At 52.5% G+C, this 22010-nt stretch overlaps 1 protein-coding gene across 2 annotated transcripts; it reads left to right on the top strand.

Annotated features, from left to right (window-relative positions):
* Positions 1–441: 441 nt before the first annotated feature.
* HPN (hepsin) lies at positions 442–20429 on the top strand. 2 transcript variants are annotated; one of them, NM_001080241.2, is given in 13 exon segments: positions 452–599; positions 1164–1233; positions 7710–7811; positions 7900–7941; positions 13916–14045; positions 14114–14236; positions 14378–14418; positions 14798–14963; positions 15065–15255; positions 19116–19211; positions 19407–19549; positions 19732–19896; positions 20093–20429. In NM_001080241.2, coding segments are annotated over 12 exon segments (1254 nt in total). In that variant the 5' UTR covers positions 452–599; positions 1164–1217; the 3' UTR covers positions 20132–20429.
* The last annotated feature ends 1581 nt before the right edge of the window (positions 20430–22010 follow it).

The raw sequence follows: 22010 nt of genomic DNA on the forward strand, positions 1-22010 counted from the left end.
GGGGCCAGGGCTGGGCTGAGGCCCAGTCTGGAGCTGGGAATGCCTTGTTCAGGAGATGGACAACGGGTGCAGGAAATGGCAGGGGCAGCGGTAGGCAGGGGGCTGGGCAGGGGGCAGAGGAGATGCAGGGGCAGGGCGGCCTTGGGACAGCTGGGGCAACCCTCCATCTGTGCCTCTCCACTTTACACCTCCTTCTTGGGGGCCCTGTCAGCACTCCCCAGCCTGGCCTGTCTCCCCAGACTCCGGGCCCTCAGGCCAGATCTGTCCCAACTCCACATACCCTCATACCGGCACACCTGGGGCCCGTCCAGGCTGGAGGCAGGTTGCTGGGCGCCCCGGTCCAGCCCCTTGCAAACCCTGTCCATCCAGCCAGGTGGCCTCCAGCTCTGCCAATCCCTTGGCCCGGCCCCTCCCCGCCCCTTCCCCCGCCCCCTCCTCCTCAGGTGAGGCAGCCAGGCCTAGCAGGCCCCTCGCGCTGCCGCTGCCTCTGCCTCCGGCCCGCCTGCCGCTGCGGGGCCACCATGCTCCTGCCCAGGCCTGGAGACTGACCCTAAACCCGCACCATCTCTCAGCTCCGCCCCCACCTGCCGGACCCCAGGGTAAGGACCAGGGTCCTCAGGTTCCCGTCCCCAGGACATGGGTCCCCTCACCCCTACCCACCCTAATGCCCACTTCCCATTAGAGGTGCTCCGAGAGGGGCCAGTCGGACTTCTCTCCAAGGACCTCAGAGTTCTAGCCCCCACTTCTTCAGACTCCCAAGATCGGGTCCCAGTCTCCTCCTCCCTCCAACCCAGGAGTCCAGCCCCTGTGCTGCCCCTCCCTCATAAGAAGCAGTCCTGGTCCCCAAACCTCTCTTTCCCCAGGATCCAGGAGTTGAGGCCTCCAGCTCGCCTTCCTCAGACCCAGGAATTCAGACCCCCAGTCCCCTCTCCACCCCGGCCCAGGCCCAGGGTCCCCCGGCGCTATAAATCCCATCATCCCCTAGCTGCTGGTCACACACTGACCCCATCCTTGAACCCAGCCCAGTCTGTGTCCGTGATCACGGCGTGCTCTGGCCGGGACCCAGTCCCTCAGCCTCCCTGGATGGGCGCCTGGGACTGGGGGCACAGGGGCCGGGCTGGGCTCCCCCAGGCCCTGCCTCCCCCTTGTTCATCTCCCCACAGGTCCCGCCCCGGCCCCGGAGGTCAGCCGGGGAATCATTAACTAGAGGCTGTGACATGGCGGAGAAGGAGGGTGAGTCCCCCTGTCCCGGAGACCTGAGCTCTGCCTGGTGCCCCTCCCCTCCCTCTGTGCTGTCTTCCCAACCCTCCACTCCCTTGGAGCCCCCTCTCTCTGGCACCCCTCATGGGCCCACCCCCACCCCCTTCCGAAGCCTCCTCCACCTAATTAACTATTAACCAAATTCTCTGTGGGGCTGGAACACCACCTGCCTCCCGGCCACCCCGTATGACCCTCCTGGCTCCCTGCCTCAGTTTCCCCTCACCCCCCAGTGATTTCTCAGCTATGTCTGGACCTGTCCTTTACTTGGGGTCAAGGCGGGGAAACTAGCTATCACCGTTCAGGACATAGACTCTGGAATGGAATGCACAGGCCTGCCTTTAAAATATATATATAATTTTATTTATTCATTTATTCATTTTTGACTGTGCTGGGTCTTCGTTGCTGCATGCAGGCTTTTCTCTAGTTGCGGTGAGAGGGCTTCTCGTTGCGGTGGCTTCTCTCGTTGCAGAGCACGGGCTCTAGGGCGCTCAGGCTTCAGTAGTTGGGACACATGGGCTCATTAGTTGCGCTTCCCGGGCTCTAGGGTATAGACTCCATAGTTCTAGTACACGGGCTTGGTTGCTCTACGGTATGTGGGATCCTCACATGGAACCCAAGTCTCCTGAGTTGACAGGCAGACTCTTAACCACTGAGCCAACAGGGAAGCCCCACCAGGCTGCCTTCAAACCTTCCTCTGCCACTGATTATTACTGTGCGATCTGGAGAAGTGTCGTCATTCCTCTGGGCTTCATTTCCCCCTGGGTCAAGCGTGGGTTCTAATGCCACCTCCCTACCTACATGAGGTTGTTGGGAGCATAGAACACGCACAAGGCACCAGCTTGGGGCTTCATGCATAAAACACACGGGGTGTCCCAGATGCGGGGTGCCCCAGAGCTGTCATGGCAGAGGTCAGCAGACTTGGAGACCTGGGGCCCAAGACCTCCACCGATCCCAGACGTTCCTCCCACCTCCTCACTCTGTGGGCAGAGCAGAGGGAGGACTTTGGACCCGGTCTGAATGGATGAAGAGAGGAGAAACAACAGAGAAACCACCCTAGGGATGGTGGGGAGAAACCACACCTCCAATTTGACAGACACTCAAGGGTTTATGGAAGCCCCTGGCAGGGGCTCCAGACACCCTGACTCCCTCTTAACCTCCTCCACACTTGAGAGCCAGCTGGAGGAGACCAGTTTGGGGTGGCTCTTTCTTCCTGCCCTCCCCAGCTGGGGCTGACTCTCTCTCTTCTTCCTGGAACCAGGCTAGTTGGTCTCGGTCCCAGGCAGTATCACTCTAGCTGTGAGGCTCTGGACAAGTGGCTCACCCTCTCTGGGCCTCATTTCTTCCTCTGTAAAAAAAAAAAAAAAAAAAAGCAGTACTAATGTCCACCCTATAGGATGGTGTGAGGATTTAAATGCAGGGATAGGCAGGGAGCACTAAGTGTGTTGGCTGAAATGATGGGTATGGATCGCTGGCCTCCTTGCATCTCAGCACAGCTAGAAAATCAGAGCCCAAACCATCCAGCTGTGAAGTGCTAGTTGTGTCCGACTCTTTGCGATCCCAGGGACTGTAGCCCACCAGGCTCCTCTGTCCATGGAATTTTCCAGGAAAGAATACTAGAGTGGATAGCCATTCCCTTCTTCAGAGGATCTTCCCAATGCAGGGACTGAACCTGGGTTTCCCGCATTGCAGGTATTCTTTACCATCTGAGCCACTAGGCTCCCAGTGGCCTGGGAGACAGCACTGCACCCTTGTTGAGGAGGGGGGTGGCAGAGCCTTGCACCTTTGGAAACCTTCCTTCCTGGAGCCCACTGAAGGGACTCACCAGGCCTGGGGCCTATGGGGGAATGAACCAGAGAAGCACAGTGGAGTGTGTCCAGAAGGACGGCCAGGGACTGGTCTGAGGACAGACAGCCAAGGCACAGTGAGCTTCAGTACATCTCCAGGCAGCTCAGTCCTAGTCTTGGGAGGGGAGTCCTACCGTCATGGCAAACCTGGGCTTACTTGCTGGGTTGCCTGGTGTGGGTGGCTGAACCGCTCTGGGCTTCCTTTCCTCATCTGTACATCGGGGGTGGTGATAATGATACATTCCTCATTGATAGTTTGCAAGGATTTCAGGAAACTGCAAGATGGGGTTGGGCTCCCTAGGTGGCGCTAGTGGTAACGCCTGCCAATGCAGGAGACATGGAGACGCGGATTTGATCCCTGGGTGGGAAAGATCCCCTGGAGGAGGGTATGGCAACCCTCTCCAGTATTCTTGCCTGGAGAATCCCGTACGCAGAGGAGCCTGGCAGACTGAAGTCCATAGGGTCAGAGAGAGTTGGCCACAACTGAAGCAACTTGTCACTGACACACATCCTCGCAGGATGGGGTTAGGACAGGCCTAGGGTTGGTGTGTCTTCTGAGAGCTGCAGTTATGCTAACATTTGTGTTACCATTCTGCTGGTGAAGTGCGCCCAAGGTGAGGTTCTTGGTGCTACCTGGGGACTCCAAATCAGAGGCGGTGATATCTGAGTTGATGCTCAGAATGAGGCAGGAGTAAGTAGGTGTGCCAGGCAGAGAGACGAGCAAGGCTAACAGCTGGGGGTGACAGTCTGCCAGGTGTATGGTGGCATGTAGCTAATTCGGGATTTCTGGAGGTGAAGTTGGAAATGGAGCTGGGCGGGTGATGAGACACGCAGGCTGGACCAAGTTTTGTTAGGACTCCAGTAAGAAGCCGACCCATGCCCGGGCAAGGCCGGCTCTCTCCACAAGATGGAGCTGGTGGTTATTCTTCGTTTCTTTTTTTTTTTTTTTTTTTGCCTTGTATAAGTCCTGTCATTTTGGTTGCTTTTTGGAAGCTCTATCAATTGTCTGGTAAGGACCCTTATGGCTGTCTGGGGATTGAGGAAAACATGTGCAACCTCCAAATCTCTGATAGCTGTGCTTACATCCTAGAGGGCCTGGCACCTTGGGCTGAGGGCCTTAGACTGTCCTGAGAGGCACTGGGGAGCCATGGAGGATTCTAGGGACAGGTTGGATTTGCTGTTTGGGAAGACCCCCCAGGTTTCCATGTGGAGGCTGGACCAGAAGGAGAGACTGAGCCCAGAGGTTGGAGGGGGTTGGGGCAGGGAAGGAGAGAGTGGGCAGGAGACCCTCAGGAGGCCTGAGCCATGGGGAGAGGGAGGTGTTCTGCACACAGGGACAGACCTGCGGGTGAGGACCTCTGAGATGGGACCTGGGGACTTAGGGAGACGTGGAGGCCAATATGGAACCTGGGAGATGTGACGGAGTGTGGTGATTCCGGGGGGAGGCATCTAAGAGGCTGCAGGACCCCCAGCCTAGGACTAAGCAGAGTCCAGAGCTGGGGACAGAAGAGCAACACAGTCTGTGGGGGTGGAGCGGGGAGGCATGAGGGGAAGGAGGCCAGGGCCACCCTGTGAACCCCAGATTTCAGAGAGCATGTGGAGGGTCAGGAGATTGAGAAGTAGTAAGCAAATCGGACAAGGGTGGTGTCCCCGAAATCAGATGGGGAGAGAATTTTGTTCAGGAAGTTGGAGTTGGGTACACGAGGACAGACACGGAGCTGTTTGAGTGGAGTTTCAGAGATAAGGAACCAAGGACATCACTTGGGAGGGTTTTGCAGCCAAATGGTGGAGGCAAAGGAACTGCCTTGTGAGGAGACAAGGACAGCCTAGTGCCCGTGAAGGAACAGGGAGCGGAGCCTCAGGAGGATGCTCAGAGGTCCCAGCTTATCAGGCTCTATTTCTCCGAGGAATCACACCAGGATGCTGCCTATCATGCAGTGAGGACACTTCCTGCCTTGGCAAAGATATGCAGTCAGGATGCCTCTCTGAAGAACCTGGGTGAGGACGCTTCCTGTCCCACCAGAGGCACTGTTTGGGGGTTGTCTGAAGTCTCCTGAATCACAGGGCATGGAGCAAGTTTCTCCTCTCACCTTAAGTGACACAAGGTGGCCATGCTTCCTGCCCCAGCTGTCATGCCAGGTCCTCTAGCTGGGCTCTGGGTGGCCCAAAGCTCCGCAGGCATGTCTGAAAACAAAGGACCCTGGACCAGCCTAATGGCTTCAGGAGCCAAGACCTCCCAATGAAACCAGGAATATGGTTGGAGACCAAGGTGGGGACGGGGTCCTCCCTGGTGGCTTAGTGGTTAAGAATCCGCCTGCAGTGCAGGAGACCTGGGTTCAATCCCTGGGTTGGAAAGATCCCCTGTAGAAAGGAATGACAACCCACTCCAGTATTCTTGCCTGGAGAATCCCATGGACAGCAGAGCCTGGAGGGCTACAGTTCACAGGGTCGCACAGAGTCGGACACAACTGCAGTGACAAAGCAACGGCAGCAGCAAGGTTGGGACGGGGCCTGAGAGGCCCCCTCAGGGAGACATGGAGGGGTCAGCCAGCCGGAGCAGGGCTGAGCTGGTCCGCCGGGGCCTCTTTGGAGGGAGGCACACCTGGACAAGAATGGCTGGGTTCTCAAATTCTTAAGACACTCAGACAATAGCCATTACAGGAAGGTCCTGGACCACTCCCCGCTCCTTTCTGGGTGCTGGTCTGGCCCTGTGCCCATCAGCCATACTGCCGTAACCCAGATGGCAGAACTGGAAGGTCCTGCAGATGCCAGGGGCAGTCGGGTGCACGCCAGGCCCAGCGAAGGCTTTCAGCTGCCTTTTCTCTTTGGTTCCCCCCATCCCTAGCCAAAGGATTGGCTTTTCAGCCCCAGGGTCCCTGTTGCACTGGGAATAAAATTCCTCTTCTCCTCAGGCTGCCAGGTCTCTCCAGCTGGCCCCAGCCTTGGCCCCAATGCCTTCCCCAAGCTCATGCCATTCTGGCCACATCAGTGGCCTCTCTTGCCCTCTTACCCACCATGCTTGTTCTGGCCTCAAGGCCCTGGCCTGTGTTCTTCTCTGCCCACTGTGCTCTTCCATGAGAGCTCTTTGCTTGGCTGGCCTCAGCCCTCAGGTCTCAGCTCAAAAGCTCCTTCTTGGGGAGGCCCTTCTTGAATACCCCACAGAAGAACCTGCTGCCTCCTCTGCTATCATTTTCTTTATAGACTTGGCCATGTTCTGAACATGATCGAGTTCATTTACTTGTTTGCTTGTTTTGGTTTCCCCCTCACTTTCCACACATGAGAATGTGAGCTCTGTGAGAGCATTTCTGCTGTCTTGTTCAGGGATGTGTCCCCAGAGCCTAGAATGGTGCCAGGTACACAGTGGATGCTCCATAGGACCACAAGTGAATAAACCCCCGTTTTACTGATAAGAAAACTGAGGCCCAGAGAGGTGAAGGGAGTTGTCCAAGTCCACACAGCTATAATGATTTAAAAACATTTATTGACCAATAAAAATGAAAAAAAAAAAGCATTTATTGAGAACCTGCTCTGCGCCAGCCACTATAGCACAGAGAGGGTGGCAAGGCTTAGTGGTTATACGCCTGGATCCCAGTGCCAAATCAGTACCACCTCTTCCTGGCTGAGTCACCTTGGGCAGGTGGCTCCACTTCTGTGAGCCTCCGTTTCCCCTGTCTGAAAAATAGGAATCATAACTGAGACAAGGACTGAATAATTTAATACAGTCAGAGCAGTGCTTGGCACATAAGGCTATGATAAGAGTACAGCTCTTAATTATTTGAAAGAAACTTCAAGTATTATTTTTAGAGGTGAGTGCTAGGTGGATGCCCATTAAATAGATGAGGAAGTTGAGGCTTCAAAAGGTGATAGTACCTGCCCAAGGTCCCATATATAGCAGTGGGTAAGGCCAATGTATGTATTTTTTAATTTGGCTGGGCCACGCAGTTTGCGGGATCTTAGTTCCCCAACCAAGGATCAACCCTGAGCCCTCAGCGGTGAAAGCATGGAGTCCTAACCACAGGACCACCAGGGAATTCCCAAGGCCAATATTTTTAAGTGAGGCTGACAAAATTCCAAATGTAGGTTCTCAACCTCTGGGGTCAATTTGACGTTGGAGCTGGGTCCTTGGGGAGAGGTCTGGTTTTGGGGGGTTCCCAGGGACAGAGGATCTGGAACAGCAGAGAGAAATGAGGCAGTGAGGAAATGACAAACAGCAGGGAAGAGAGCTGCCAAGAGGGCAAAGGTCAGGGGTCACAGCCCCCAAGAGGCTCCAAGAACCTCTGGGAAAGTTAGCAGAAGTGAGAGGTCCAAGAAGGAGATACAGAGCGCAGCGTCATTGGGAAGGAGAAGTCCCTTCAGTGCCAGGAGTGTGGGCAGGGAGGGTGGCAATTGTCCCAGCCACACCCCTTCCCAGCTGGAAGCCCTGGGGGGCTGGGCACCCTTCCCGCAGGGGAGGGACAGGCCTGCCAACTGCTCGTCCCAAGAAACTGGACCCAGGGCAGGGCAGGCTCGGGCGTGCTAAGTTAACCCTGGGGTGCAGGGCAGAGCTGGCCCCTTGCCACAGTGAGGACAGACCTGGCAGTGGCCCCAGCATGGTGTCTATTGCAGGTGGCCGGACTGTGCCATGCTGCTCCGGACCCAAGGTGGCCGCTCTCACTGTGGGGACCGTCCTGCTCCTGACAGGCATCGGGGCAGCGTCCTGGGCCATTGGTGAGAGTGGACAGACCCCTGCACCTCTACCCTCCCCTGCCCCTGGCAGCCCCCAGCCTGCCTGCCCTCACTTCTGCCTTCTCTGCAGTGACTGTTCTACTCAGGAGTGATCAGGAGCCACTGTATCCAGGTGAGTAGAGCGGGCTGAGACCCTCTGGGGAGCCCTGGAGGAAACTCGCACCTGGGGGGAACTCAGTGAAAGGATTTTTTAAATGAATGCCCGAATGCCTGCAGGAATACTGGTGGTGCTTATGTACACGTGTGGCTGGTCTAATCCAGTGTTCTTCAGACTCTAAACATGTTATCCATTAAGTGCATCATGAAATCAGTGAGTTGAAAACCACATTTAAAAAAGTATGAAACAGATTTGATTAAAAAAATCAGAATGCATCTCTTTCCATAAGAAAAAGTTCTGTTAATCTTTCCTTTGGGTTTTATGAAGGTGGGACTGTTATTCCCTCCATTTTACAGATGGGAAAACTGAGGCTTGGAGCAATGCCATAGTTCACCCCAGGAAACGGAAGTTCGGGGCTACATCATAATGTAAACATGAGTTTCTTACTGTGAAACATGGTCAATACATGTTTGAGAGGTAGAGGTGCTGTATGAATTCAGCCAACCTTTTTCTGTCGCTTCTTGGTGGTACCTACTGTTGTTATTCCCATTTTACAGACGTAGAAAGTGAGGACTGGAGAGGACACACCGTGGGCATGTGATCGCTCCAGGAATAGCACTTAGGCTTGACTGGAAGAGATGTGGAGGCAGGAATGGTCACGCGAATAAATACCAGGGTGGCCAAAAAGTTCCTTTGAGTTTTTCCATAGGTGGAAAAACGAATAGATATAGAAACTAATTGTGGAATGAATGAATGGATCTTTCTGAATGCCAACCCCAGGCTGCCATTCAGTGGCCCAGGGCAGCAGGAAGAAAGGGGAAGTTGGATGATGGGACACATCTTTCACGTGTCCCACATTTTTCATTTTCCCACGAGGCCCATCTAGTTCCATAAAGGACTCAGCTCACATTAAGAGCAGAAATGAACATCTAGGCAGGAAGGCCATCAAGGTCAACCACCACAGTTGACACTTGCAGAGCATTTACCTGTGCCAGGCACAGGCCTCAGGGCTTTGCAAGTATTAGTTCATTAAATCCTTCCCACAGCCATTTTAATATGGGGAAATGAGGTGTGGAGAGACCAAGTGACTTGCCCCAGGCCACAGGGATCGGACCTCAGATAGCCTGGATCCAGAGCTTGTGTAGAACTACTACACTCTATTGTTTCTCAAGAAACAGCCCAGTGAGTTGCCATGTCGATGGCTAATGTATGCCAGGCCCTGGCTGCAGCCTTTGCACAAGACCCCTGTGAGTTGGGGCCGTTTATCATCACTCCCATTTTGCACATGGGTGAAACTGAGGCCCAGTGACTTGTACTAACTTGCACATTGAATAAATGGCAGGGCAGAGGGGTCATGCACCTACCAGATGGGCCTCTATGACTCGCTACTGCTGCTGGGCTAAAATCCCAACACTTGGCGGACTCCAAGGCTCCTCGGGTGCCGCCCCTCTCCACCCTCACTTCATGCTTGCTCCCAGCACTCTTCAGGCCCCAGCCCACAGGCTGCTCTCACTCTCAGAGGACTCTCCTAGCACCACAGTCTTTGCTCACCTCCTCTTTATGCTCACACCCAGAGGCAGGTTTCTGGGTCCTGTACCATCATGGCTGAGCTGAGGCTCCCACCTGGCCTGCCCTCTCTGATTCTCAGCATCCTTATCTGGTAATTGGTGAGAATTAGCGGAGGTGATGATCCGTGCAATGCTTGACTTTCAGCCAACTTGGTTAACATGGACTTCTGTGTCTCAGCCTTTAGGCTTTAACTTTCCCGAGCTGGACCTTTCTGTTCCCAGGCTCCATACCCTCCGCCCCCCACAACCACTCTGCATACCACCACTACCCCCTCTATGACCCTCCCCACATGGCTCATGATTTACTCCTGGTGAATTTCAGAAGGGCAGGGGCATTTTGTTTACCGCCCTAGACAGTGTCTGGTGCATAGAAGGTGCTTAGGAAACCTTTGTTTAATGAATAAGCATGAGGACAAATCTCAGAGGTGAACTAACTTGTCCTGAGCTTCAGCTGGAAAGTAATAAGGCCACAATTCAGACCTGACTCTGGCCATCGCCAGCACTGTGCCCTCCCATTACACTTGGGTTTTTCAAAAACGTTGGGAAATTACAAAATGAACAAACAGAAACAACCCAGAAATGATATCCCCACCTCACTTTTCTGGGATTTTTCACACCTCTAAATATATCAGACAATTTGGTAAGCAAACCAGGTGACCCAGAACGTACTTTCTGCATGGCTTAAAATAACACAAACAAGAATAAAGAGTTTAAAAGTGAGAAACAGTGGCACAGAATATAGCTTTAAAAATACTTGGAGGGGGCATTTGATATTCCTTCCTCCCTCCCTTCTCCTCCTTCCGCTCCTCCCTCCAAATACATCCATAAAATGATAATTTTTTTCCTAAAACCTCACACTTTCTGGAAATCACAATCTCTGGAGCACTGAGAAGTCATTTAAAAATAAGAATTCACTCCCATCCCCAGCTGGTGTTTAGAACCCCAAGTCTTGGTCTGGAAACTCAAGGGGTGGTACCCAGTGGAGGTACCAGATATTCCAGGCCCCATCCCAGAACAGGAAGCCATGATTAAGGCCAGTTAACCAGGAAGCTCCTAGTACAGGCCTACATGAGTATATTTGGGGAAAAGGGGCTGATAAGGGTCCGTATGACAGCCACAGAAGGAGCAGGGAGTATGCAGGTAGGCAGGTCTGGATTCAAATCCTGACTTTGCCAGTTCTTAGCTATATTCTCAGGGGCAAGTATGTCCTCTCTAAGGCTCAGTTTTCTCGTCTGTAAGATGGGCATAGAGATGGTATCTCCCTCCCAGGATGATTGTGGGATAGAACCCCCCAGATATGACACATAGCATGTGACACATGGGGGTCAGCCCATCCCCAGGAAATGTAGTCAGTGTTACTATTTTTAAAATTCATTTTTTAATTGGAAGATAATTTCTTTACAATGTTATATTGGTTTCTGCTGTATAAGAACATGAATCAGCTATATATCCCCTCCCTCTTGAACCTCTCTCCCACTCCCTACCCCATCCCACACCTCTAGGTCATCACAGAGCACCAGGTTGAGCTCCTTGTTACACAGTCACTTCCCACTAGCTATTGATTTTATATATAGTAATGTATATGTTTCAGTGCTACTCTCTCAGTTTGTCCCACCCACTCCTTCACCAGTGCTATTACTGTGCCTTTTTTGTTTAACCCTTAGGAGGAAAGTTGCTTGACTGGCTGTTCAGTTGCTCAGTCGTGTCTGACTCTTTGTGATCCTGTGGACTGCAGCACACCAGGCTTCCCTGTCCTTCACCAACTCCTGAAGTTTGCTCAAACTCATGTCCATTGAGTCAGTGATGCCATCCAACCAACTCATCCTCTGTTGTCTCCTTCTCCTCTGGCCCTCAATCTTTCCTAGCATCAGGGTCTTTTCCAATGAGTCAGCTCTTCGCATCAGGCAGCCAAAGTATTGGAGCTTTAGCATCAGTCCTTCCAATGAATATTCAGGGTTGATTTTTCAGGGTTGATTTCCTTTAGGATTGATTGGTTTGATCTCCTTAACATTCAAGGGACACTCAAGAGTCTTCTCCAGCCCCACAGTTTGAAAGCATCAGTTCTTTGGTACTCGGCCTTCTTTATGGTCCAACTCTCACATCCATACATGACTACTGGAAAAACCATAGCTTTGACTATACGGACCTTTGTCGGCAAAGCGATGTCTCTGCTTTTTAATATGCTGTCTAGGTTTGTTATAGCTTTTCTTCCAAGGAGCAAGTGTATTTTAGTTTCATGACTGCAGTCACAGGCAACATTAAAAGCTTGGGGTTTGGAGTCACTCAGGCCTGAATGCAAATCTTCTCTTTGCCTTTCTCTGTCCTCAGCAGGACAGGGCTCTCCCCGGAAGTTCTGCCTCCCCTTGTCCAGATCTGTGGGGCTGTGGGAAGACTGCTCAGCTTGGGTGTGGCCTCATCAAGTTCTTCCTCCAAGGATGCAAAGTTGAGTTTGGACCAGATTCACTGTCCCAGAATGTGCTCTCAGAACAGGAGCCATTCAGGAGGCTCCAGAGAAAAGGGGTTCACAGCTGATCTTTCCCCAAACCTACTCCTTGCCACCTTGCTCATCTCAGTCAATGGCAGCTCATCCTTCTAGTGGCTCAGCTTAACACCTTGGAATTGCCCTTGGCCCCTCTTCCTTCCACCCGCATCCAATCGTAGCCGACCCTGTGGGCTCCACCCACAAATTCTATGCAGAATCCTCCACTGCCCCCACCCTGGCCCCGCCTCCATTCTCTCCCCCTGGACCATCACGCAGCCTCCTCCTTGGTCTCCCTGGTCCCATCCTGCCCCCTACAGTCTGCTCCCTATACACAGCCAGAGGGTGCCTGTGAACCCCTGAGTCAGATCAAGGCCCTCCTGGCTCAGCCCTCACTCCTGGTAAAAGTCAAAGTCAGTCTAGTCTTGTCTCCGGCTCCCTCTCCCCTCGCTCACTCTGCCCAGACCCCCTGTTGTTCCTACAACAACCCCGCCCCCACCTTGGGATCTTTGCATTTGCAATTCTCTTGGCCTAGTTCTCTGTTCCCTCACCTGTCTTCTCACCTCCTTCAGATCTCTGCTTGCATACCACCTTCTCAGTGCAGCCTTCCCTGCCCACCTATAGGAAAGGACAACCTCCTGTCTCTCCCCATGTCAGCACTCTCCTGCCTCTCTGTCAAGCTCGACTTGTCTCCCAGGCCCCTTCTTTTGTGACACAGCATCTATTTTACTTCTCTCTCCTGTTTGTTATCCATCTCACCCATTGGCCTTTGAGCTCCCAATGGCTGGGGGTTTTGTCTGATTTGTTCATCATTCAAAATAGAGCTTGGCACAGACTGAGTGTTTGCTAAAGCACACCTAAGGGCTGTGACCTGGCTTAGGTGTGGCAAGGGTCCTCTAGCCATGTGTGAGGAGCAGGCTGGAAGGGGCTGAGGGGAGCATCACTTTTCAGTGCATTAAGCAGGCAGGAAGAATCCCCCATAAGCACTCTGCAGTGAAGCTGTGTTTGATTGGGTCATTTTTTTTTTTTATTGTTGTCTGTCTCCCCTATGGATGGACTTTGTGCTTGGTGAGGGTACAGCCCAGAGATGTCTTGGTCATTTTTATGTCCCCCAGCATCACCCCACATAGGAACGGGCATGGAGTATGTGTCTAGTTAACACTTGCTGAATGAATGAATGAATACTGCATCCTCTGCTTGAATAATTATCCTGCAACTTAGTACGTATTCAAGGCTCTGGCGAGTCCTGCAGAAAAAAGATAACTCTTCTTTTTTAAGATTATAGGAAATCTATTTAGATATTTTGGCAATGTGATGTGTTGGTCAATGATCTTCAGGCTGTAAAAGAGAAAAGGAAAAACCAAGAAACTGGCTAAATAAAAAGGGAAATTATTAACTCATTTAAGTAACGATTCTGGAGGTTCTTTCGCTTCAGTCGTGTCCGACTCTGTGCGACCCCATAGATGACAGCCCAACAGGCTCCCCGGTTCCTGAGATTCTCCAGGCAAGAATACTGGAGTGGGTTGCCATTTCCTTCTCCAACCATTAAGGAGCTATAAAAATGTTATCAGAATCTCCTGGCTTTCCTTTACATTGGTTTATCACTGCTGCCCCCCATTCCCCCTCCTGCAGGCAAAGATGGACCTTGACAAATCTAGCTTCCAGCTCTTGGGCAACCAGTTTAGGAATCCCGGTGGCAAAAGGAACGCCCCTCCCCCACCTTGCCCAGTTTCCCCATGGCGATGCAGCCAGAGTCTTAGGATCCCCAATCTTTGGTCCAGCTTGAGTCCTGAGCCCTTCCAGAGGCAGTCACAAATGTGCGGAGCCCGGGGTGCTCCGATCGGGCCTGCCAGGACTCAGGACTAGACTGGCACGAGCAGAGAAGCGGCCGGGAGGGCTCGGGCGGGAAGGCGACCCAGGCGCTCCTCTTGTTGCCCTGCAGTGCAGGTCGGCCCGGCGGATGCTCGGCTCACGGTGTTCGACCAGACAGAGGGCACGTGGCGCCTGCTTTGCTCCTCGCGCTCCAATGCCAGGGTGGCGGGGCTCAGCTGCGAGGAGATGGGCTTCCTCAGGTACCCAGGGTGCCCCTGGTGGGGGGCTGGGAGGGCGGGGGGACAGGTCTGACCGCTGCCCTGCCCAGGGCGTTGGACTTCTCGGAGCTGGACGTGCGGACGGCGGGCGCCAATGGCACGTCGGGCTTCTTCTGCGTGGACGAGGGGAGGCTGCCGCATGCCCGGAGGTTGCTCGAGGTCCTCTCCGTGTGGTGAGGAGGGCGGCGGGCAGGTGGGGCGCACGCCGCGGGCCCCACCACCCCTGAGTACCCACTATCCCCTGGGTGCCTTTCCTCTGTCTTAATTGGCCTCTTTTTTTTGTCTCTGTGTCTTCATCCTTGTCCCTCCCACAGCGACTGTCCCAGAGGCCGTTTCCTGGCTACCAGCTGCCAAGGTGAGACCCCAAAACTCAGAGCCCTCTTCTGAGACTCCCTGCCCCTACCGTGGTAGGGCCATGGCCCATCAGATACCCCCAGATAGGCCTTATCCTCTTAGATCCTCCAAAGATGGAGCTGTGTTCTCTCAGACTCCCTCAGGGTGGGGGTTCCACGTCCCCTCAGACCCCAAAAATAGGGCCATGTCCCCCTAGATCCCCACAGATGGGGCTGTGTCTCCTCAGACAGACCCCTTCCCCCTCCATCAGAGCGATATTCCTCAGACCCCTCAGTTAAGATCGTGATCACTCATTCTCCCCAGAGTGGGGCATGACCTCTCAGACCCCCAGGGCAGGGAGTCCAGGCCTCCCGCTGCCCTGACTGCCCCTCTCCCCACAGACTGTGGCCACCGAAAACTGCCGGTCGATCGCATTGTGGGCGGCCAGGACACCAGCCTGGGCAGGTGGCCGTGGCAAGTCAGTCTTCGCTATGATGGAGCACATCTCTGTGGGGGGTCCGTGCTCTCTAGGGACTGGGTGCTGACAGCCGCCCACTGCTTCCCTGAGTGAGTGTCCCCCAGGGCACTGAGGGGAGAGGCTGGGGAGTGGTGAGCTGGGGGAGGCTGTGCCCAGACAGGTGGCCACCCTCCCCTCCTTTCCCCGGTAGGCGGAACCGGGTCCTATCACGATGGCGAGTGTTTGCTGGTGCTGTGGCCCAGACTTCACCCCATGGCGTGCAACTGGGGGTGCAGGCTGTCATCTACCATGGGGGCTATCTCCCCTTTCGAGACCCCAACAGCGAGGAGAATAGCAATGACATCGCCCTGGTCCACCTCTCCGGCACCCTGCCCCTCACAGGTACGTCTGGGCCTGGGGACTCCAGGGGCCAGGAGGGCAGAGGAGGGGCTGGGGCAGAATTCATGGTGATGAGAGAAATGATCTCCAGGGGCACTCATTGTGCATTCATTAGGTAGGGGCAATTAGTGCAGCCACTTTAGAAAACCGTGTGTGAGTATTACCATTTGGCCCCAAAATTCCACTCCTAGGTATGTACCCAAAAGAAAAGAAGATACATAGCTCTACAAAAACTAGTGCGTGGGTGTTCATAGCAGCATTATTTACAGTAGCCAAAAGATGGAAACCACCAGATGTCTACCATCTGACATGTAGATAAACAAAAAGCATGCTAGATCCATACAATGGAATCATATTAGGTTAGAAAGGAATGAAGTGATCCATGGTACACAGTGGATGACCCTGGACAGCATTGTGCTCAGAAAGAAGTTAGACCCAAACAGCCACATTCTATATGATTCCATTTCCATGAAATGTCCAGAACAGGTAAACCTGCAGAGATAGAAAGTACATTCGTGGTTCCCCAGGCATGGGGGTGGCACAGAAACGTTGGGAGGTCAGAGGTAAAGGCAGTGATGAAAATGTTCTGAAATCGATCTTGGTGGTGGTGGTACCTTCCTACTGCCAGGCAGGCTAGTCCCTGAATCTAAAACCTGTCTAAAACCCTTTGACTTGTTTACTTTAAGTGGGTGAATTGTGTGGTACAGGAATTATATCTCCAAAAAAGCTATTACCAAAATAAAAGAAAGAAATGAAAGAAAAATAAGTGTATGAATGAGTCAGAAAGTCAGGAGTTATTTATTCCCTTTGTAGTTCTCCAGAGCATTTCCTTGCTGTCAATGAGAAAGACTTACCTGGGTGTCAGTGTGTCTTTCATACCTCATCTACACATGCCTTTTGAATTAAGAGCAGGCTGTGGGCTTCAGCCTCCAGTACTCTTGCCTGGAAAATCCCATGGATGGAGGAGCCTGGTAGGCTGCAGTCCATGGGGTTGCGAAGAGTTGGACACGACTGAGAAACTTCACTTTCACTTTTCACTTCCATGCATTGGAGAAGGAAATGGCAACCCACTCTAGTGTTCTTGCCTGGAGAATCCCAGGGACGGGGGAGCTTGGTGGGCTGCCGTCTATGGGGTCCCACAGAGTCGGATACGACTGATGCGACTTAGCAGCAGCAGCAGCATTGGGCTTCAGCTATCAGAAGGCCACCAAGTGGTAGTAATAGTAATAATAATAATGTCAATGATAAGGAAGTTATCATAGCAATGATGATGAGCCTTCAGCAGGCATCAGTATGATGATGATAATAATAATGATAAAAAGGGCCTTCCCTGGCAGTCCAGTGGTTAGAACTGTACCTTCCAATGCAGCGGGTGTGGGTTTGATCCCTGGTTGGGACCTAAGACCCACATGCTCTCTCTGCCAAAATACACCCAAACATAAAACAGAAGCAATTTTGTAGCAAATTCAATAAAGAGTTTAAAAATGGTCCATATTTAAAAAATTAAAAAATCTTGGGCTTCCCTGGTGGTTCGTTGGTTAAAAATCTGCCTGCCAATGAAGGAGACATAGGTTCAGTCCCTGATTCAGAGCAACTAAGCCCAGGTACCACAACTCCTGAAGCCTGATCGCTGTAGGCCTCTGTTCCACAACGAGAGAAGTCACTGCAATGAGAAGCCCGTGCACCAGAACCAGAGTAGCCCCACTACAGTTCGCACAAATAGTGAGAAGCCCTCACAGCAACAAAGACTCAGCACAGCCTTAAATAGATAAATAAGATTTTAAAACATCTTAAAAAATAGTAATGAAAGAATACGATAATAGTGATGATAGGATGAACTCCAACACTTGCGAGTTCCTCCTGTGGGCAGCCACAGGCCTCAGCTTGTCCCAAGCACGCACTCATTTCATTGTCACAGCAGCCTGGGGAAGGTGGGTTCTCTTATGATCCTGTGTTGTTGTTTTTTTTTTACAAGAGGAAAATTCCCGACATAGAGAAGATGCATAATACCCCACATTCTCACAACTGGAAAATGGCAACGATTTGAGCCCAAGTTGCATGGCTCTGGAATCTGTGCCTATAAGCCCCTGGCTGAGCTGCCAGGAAAGTCATTATTGTCTTTGTTTTTTATAATTTAAAAAAATTGTTTATTTATTTGGCTGCACTGGGTCTTAGTGGTGGCATGGGGAATCTTTGGTTGCAGCTTGTGAGATCTAGTTCCTTGACCAGGGATTGAACCCTGGGTCCCCTGTGCTGGGAGCTCAGAGTCTTAGCCACTGGTCACCAGGGAAGTCTGCCTTATTCTTATTTTTAATGGTTATTTTCTTTTGAATGGTCCATGATACTAGTTCTCCATTTAAGGGAACAATACGTGTGAGTGGCCTGTATTTGGAAATGGGGCTGAGAGGAGTGGTATGGGCTTTGGGGTCAGATACTCAGCAGCTCTGTGGTCTTGGGTATGTAGCTTCACCTCTCCAAACCTGTTTCCCTCATCTGTTAAATGACTCCTGAAGGTTATTGAAATGCTGAAAAGGGTTAATCTGAGTCAAAGAGCTTAGAGCAATGCCTGCATTCAGTTAATACTAATAATCATTGCTGTTGTTGTTTATTACTATTCCTAGTTACATGAGCATTTCCTGTTAGCCAGGCATGCTATTTAACACTTCACCAATTTCTCACGATACACCTCTGGGGGGGAAATGATTATTCTTTCCATTTTGCACCTGAGAGCTCTGAGCTCAGGCAGGTGAAGTCACCAGCAAGGCTTGCTAGCAGGGCTGCCAGGACCACTTGCATGGGTTGTACACTGCACAAGGATGTCGTGTCTCAGGGATGCCATTCTTACTGTGGACAGGATAGACTGGTGTGTTTATGATGATGATTTTTTGACAGGTGGAAGTCCAATATCTCAAGAGAGTGCTTTGTAAAATTTCTTACAGAAGGGACTTCCCTGGTGATCCAGTAGCTAAATGGGAGGCACTTTCAATGCGGGGGGACACAGATTCGATCTATTCTGGGAACTAAGATCCCACATGCCACGGTGGCCAAAAAATTGAAAAAATAAATTAAAATTTCTCAAAGTCACTCTCTAGGTAGGGGGCAGCCACATGGGCCATGGTTAAGAACACAGGCTTAGAAATTGGGCCAACCTGGGTTCAAATTTGGGCTCTGTCATTGACTCAATCTAAGGCTTTGGACAAGTGACATGGTTTTATTTCCCCCTCTTTAAGTGGGGGTAATAATAGCCCCTACCTCTCTGAGCTGATGGGATATTAAGGGAATTCACCCAGAAAGATGCAAGTACATAGTGAGTTCTCAATAGAAGTCAGCTTCCTTTATTTTTAAAAATGTATTGAAGGATGCTATGCTATGCTAAGTCACTTCAGTCGTGTTCAGCTCTTTGCAACCCCATGGACTGTAGCTGCCAGGCTCCTCTGTCCATGGGGTTTGCCAGACAAGAATACTGGAATGGGTTGCCATGCCCTCCTCCAGGGACTCTCCCCAACTTAGGGATCAAACCCATGTCTCCTGCATTACAGGTGGATTCTTTACCGCTGAGCCACTGGGGAAGCCCTGTGTTGAAGTGTAGTGATTTACAATGCTGTGTTAATTTCCTCTATACAGTAAAGTGACTGAGTCACACACACACACATCTTTTTCATATTCTTGTCTATTATGTTTCATCACAGGGTATTGAATATGGTTCCCAGCACTATGCAGTGGGACCTTGTTTATAGGAGGCAACTTCTGTTGTGGTGTTTGTGAAAGAACAGAGGGAAAGGTGGGCCGGGGCAGCTGGAGCGAGGTTTGTCCTGGGTGGAGCAGGCTGGCAGGGGCCCAGACCGGTGTGGTCTCTTGCACAGAGTACATCCAGCCCGTGTGTCTCCCGGCTGCCGGGCAGGCCCTGGTGGATGGCAAGATCTGCACGGTGACTGGCTGGGGCAACACGCAGTACTACGGTGAGTCTTGTCCTCTGCTGGGAAGCTGCCTTAGGGAGACTCTGAGCTGGGCTGGGGAAGGGCAATTGGGCTACGCCAGTGCCTCTTGGACCCGGGGGTGTAGGGACACTGAGCAGCCCAGGTGGGCACTGGGAGGGGAGGGGAGGGGGTGTGCATGCTTCCCAGCTTCGGCCAGCCTTGCCCACACACCCCCAGGCCAACAGGCTGGGGTGCTCCAGGAGGCCCGAGTCCCCATAATCAGCAATGATGTCTGCAACGGCCCCGACTTCTACGGGAACCAGATCAAGCCCAAGATGTTCTGTGCTGGCTACCCTGAGGGTGGCATTGATGCCTGCCAGGTGAGGGATGCTGAGGGGCAGCCGGGGCCCTGGCCTCCCCAGGGATGGAGACATAGGGCCTTGGGCGATTGGGCTCCCTATCTCAGGGCCAGAGGGTTCTATGACCACAGCCCCTGGCCCTCCGAGGAGGGCCTCCCGGCCAGCCGTCTCAGCCTCCAGCCAGGCCTTCCATCCCCAACCAGGGCGACAGTGGTGGCCCCTTCGTGTGTGAGGATAGCATCTCTCGGACGCCACGTTGGCGGCTGTGTGGCATTGTGAGCTGGGGCACCGGCTGTGCCCTGGCCCAGAAGCCAGGCGTCTACACCAAAGTCAGTGACTTCCGGGAGTGGATCTTCCAGGCCATAAAGGTGAAATTTGAGCCCAGATGGGAGCCAGAGGGCGGGAGGGTTTGGGACTCTGAGCGGGAAAGGGAGGCAGGGTTTTCTGGAAACCTATAGGGCTTAGAAGCGGTCACCCTAGGGAACAGATGGCTTTCACGGGGCTCCTGGGGAGGGGTGGGCACTTGTGGGACGTTGGGGGGAGCCCCTAGTTGTCTTTCCCCAGACTCACTCCGAAGCCAGCGGCATGGTAACCCAGCTTTGACCTGTGGCTTCTCCTCGCTGTGCACGCCTCCAGGGCCCGAGCTGATCTAAGGGGCCCCAGCCCCACGTGATGGGGTTCACCCTGGGCCAGGGATGGAACATTTTTCTTCTTGGGCCCAGCCCACAGGTCCAAGGATACTCTTCCCTCCAAGGTCCTCCACAGTGGCGGGCCCACTCAGCCCTGGGACCACCCTCCTGCCCCCCATGTAAATATTGTTCTGCCATCTGGGATCCCCCCCCCCCATCTTGTGCTCCTGAAGACAGGATGCTCTTTAAATAATAAAGATGGTTTTGATTAATGTGGTCTCTGAGTTTGCAGCTGTAAGCAGCAAATGAGGACATTTTGGGCACATCGAAGAGAGCGATTAGGGCCTGGCATAGATCAAGGCAGGGAGCATAATCCTCCAGTTCCCACTGGCTTAACAGAAAAGATCTTAATTGGTTCACTTAACTGAAAATGCACTGGAGCCTCTGGCTTCTCTTCTCGATCCAGCTGCTCAAACATTTTTCAGGACTGTGCCTTACTTCCTCTCTCACATCTGCTTTTCTCTGTGTCAGCTTCATTTTCAAGCAGTCTCTTCTACAACTAGAGATAGAAATGTTCCCCCCCAACCCACAGAAACTCTAAGCTTATATGCTGTGGACCACTTAGCAGCCTCAGTAGAGAAAGAATGCTTCTTTCCCATCAGCTGTAGCAAAGAAGCCCCAGGCCTGGCTCTCCCTGGACAGATTTGGGCCATATGCTCATCCCTAATCAGATCACTGTGCACCTGTGCATGGGGTGGGGAGGAGGTTTGACCCTCAAGAACTACATGACCTGAGAATGAGGGCTTCTCCAGAGGAGAATGAGGTGCTGTTTAAAAAAAAAAATGGTTGTAGATACCCAGTGAGAAAAAAAAAGACATCTACTGTGGATCTCCACAGGAAGCTGGACCCTGTGGACAGAAGGCAGGTGTGCCAGGCCCGGTGAGCACAGCCTGAGACATCCCCCTCATCTCTTCATCTGGGCTGGAGGGTGGTTTCAGCTTCCCCTGGGACCCACTTTGCTCCCTAGAGCAGGGGTCCCAACACCCCAGGCCACAGACCATTACCAGTCTGTGGCCTGTTAGGAACCAGGCCTTGTAGCAGGAGGTGGACATTGGGCGGGGTGAAGCTTCATCTGTGTTTACAGCTGCTCCCCATTGCTTGCATCACCGCCTGAGTTCAGAAAAACAAGCCCTGGGCTCCCACTGATTCTGCATTATGATTATATCACAATGTAGTAATAATAGTAATAAGTGAAGTGAAGTCGCTCAGTTGTGTCCGATTCTTTGCGACCCTGTGGACTGTAGCCTACCAGGCTCCTCTGTCCATGGGATTTTCCAAGCAAGAGTACTGGAGTGGGTTGCCATTTCCTTAAAGTGAAACGAAGTTGCTCAGTCGTGTCCAACTCTTTGTGACCCCATGGACTGTAGCCTACCAGGCTCCTCAGTCCACGGAATTTTCCAGGCAAGAGTACTGGAGTGGGTTGCCATTTCCTTCTCCAGGGGATCTTCCCAACCCAGGGATCGAACCCGGGTCTCCCGCACTGCAGGCAGATGCTTTACCGTCTGAGCCACTAGGGAAGCCCACCATTTCCTTAAAGTACACAATGCGCTGAAATTATCCTGAAACCAGCTTCCCCATCCCGGGTGTGAAAAAATTATTTTCCACAAAACCGGTCTCTGGTGCCAGAAAGATTGGGTATTGCACAGAGTTGGACACGACTGAAGTGACTTAGCAGCAGCAGCAGCAGCACATAAGTATTGGCAGATCTTGGGCGGGGGGAACCCAGATGGTCACCAGGGGGCACCACTGCTCCTAAACTATGGGGCTTCCTGGTTAGGCTTGACCAGGTGCTG

Source organism: Bos taurus, chromosome 18 (genome assembly GCF_002263795.3).
Source record: "Bos taurus isolate L1 Dominette 01449 registration number 42190680 breed Hereford chromosome 18, ARS-UCD2.0, whole genome shotgun sequence".
Taxonomy (NCBI): Eukaryota; Metazoa; Chordata; class Mammalia; order Artiodactyla; family Bovidae; genus Bos; species Bos taurus.

Bases quoted from the DNA above. Each gene is read 5' to 3' on its own strand.
- HPN (XM_059876577.1), top strand. The intron at 14,419-14,797 runs GTGAGACCCCAA...CTCTCCCCACAG, and splicing joins CCTGGCTACCAGCTGCCAAG to ACTGTGGCCACCGAAAACTG. The intron at 19,897-20,092 runs GTGAAATTTGAG...GTCTTTCCCCAG, and splicing joins GGATCTTCCAGGCCATAAAG to ACTCACTCCGAAGCCAGCGG.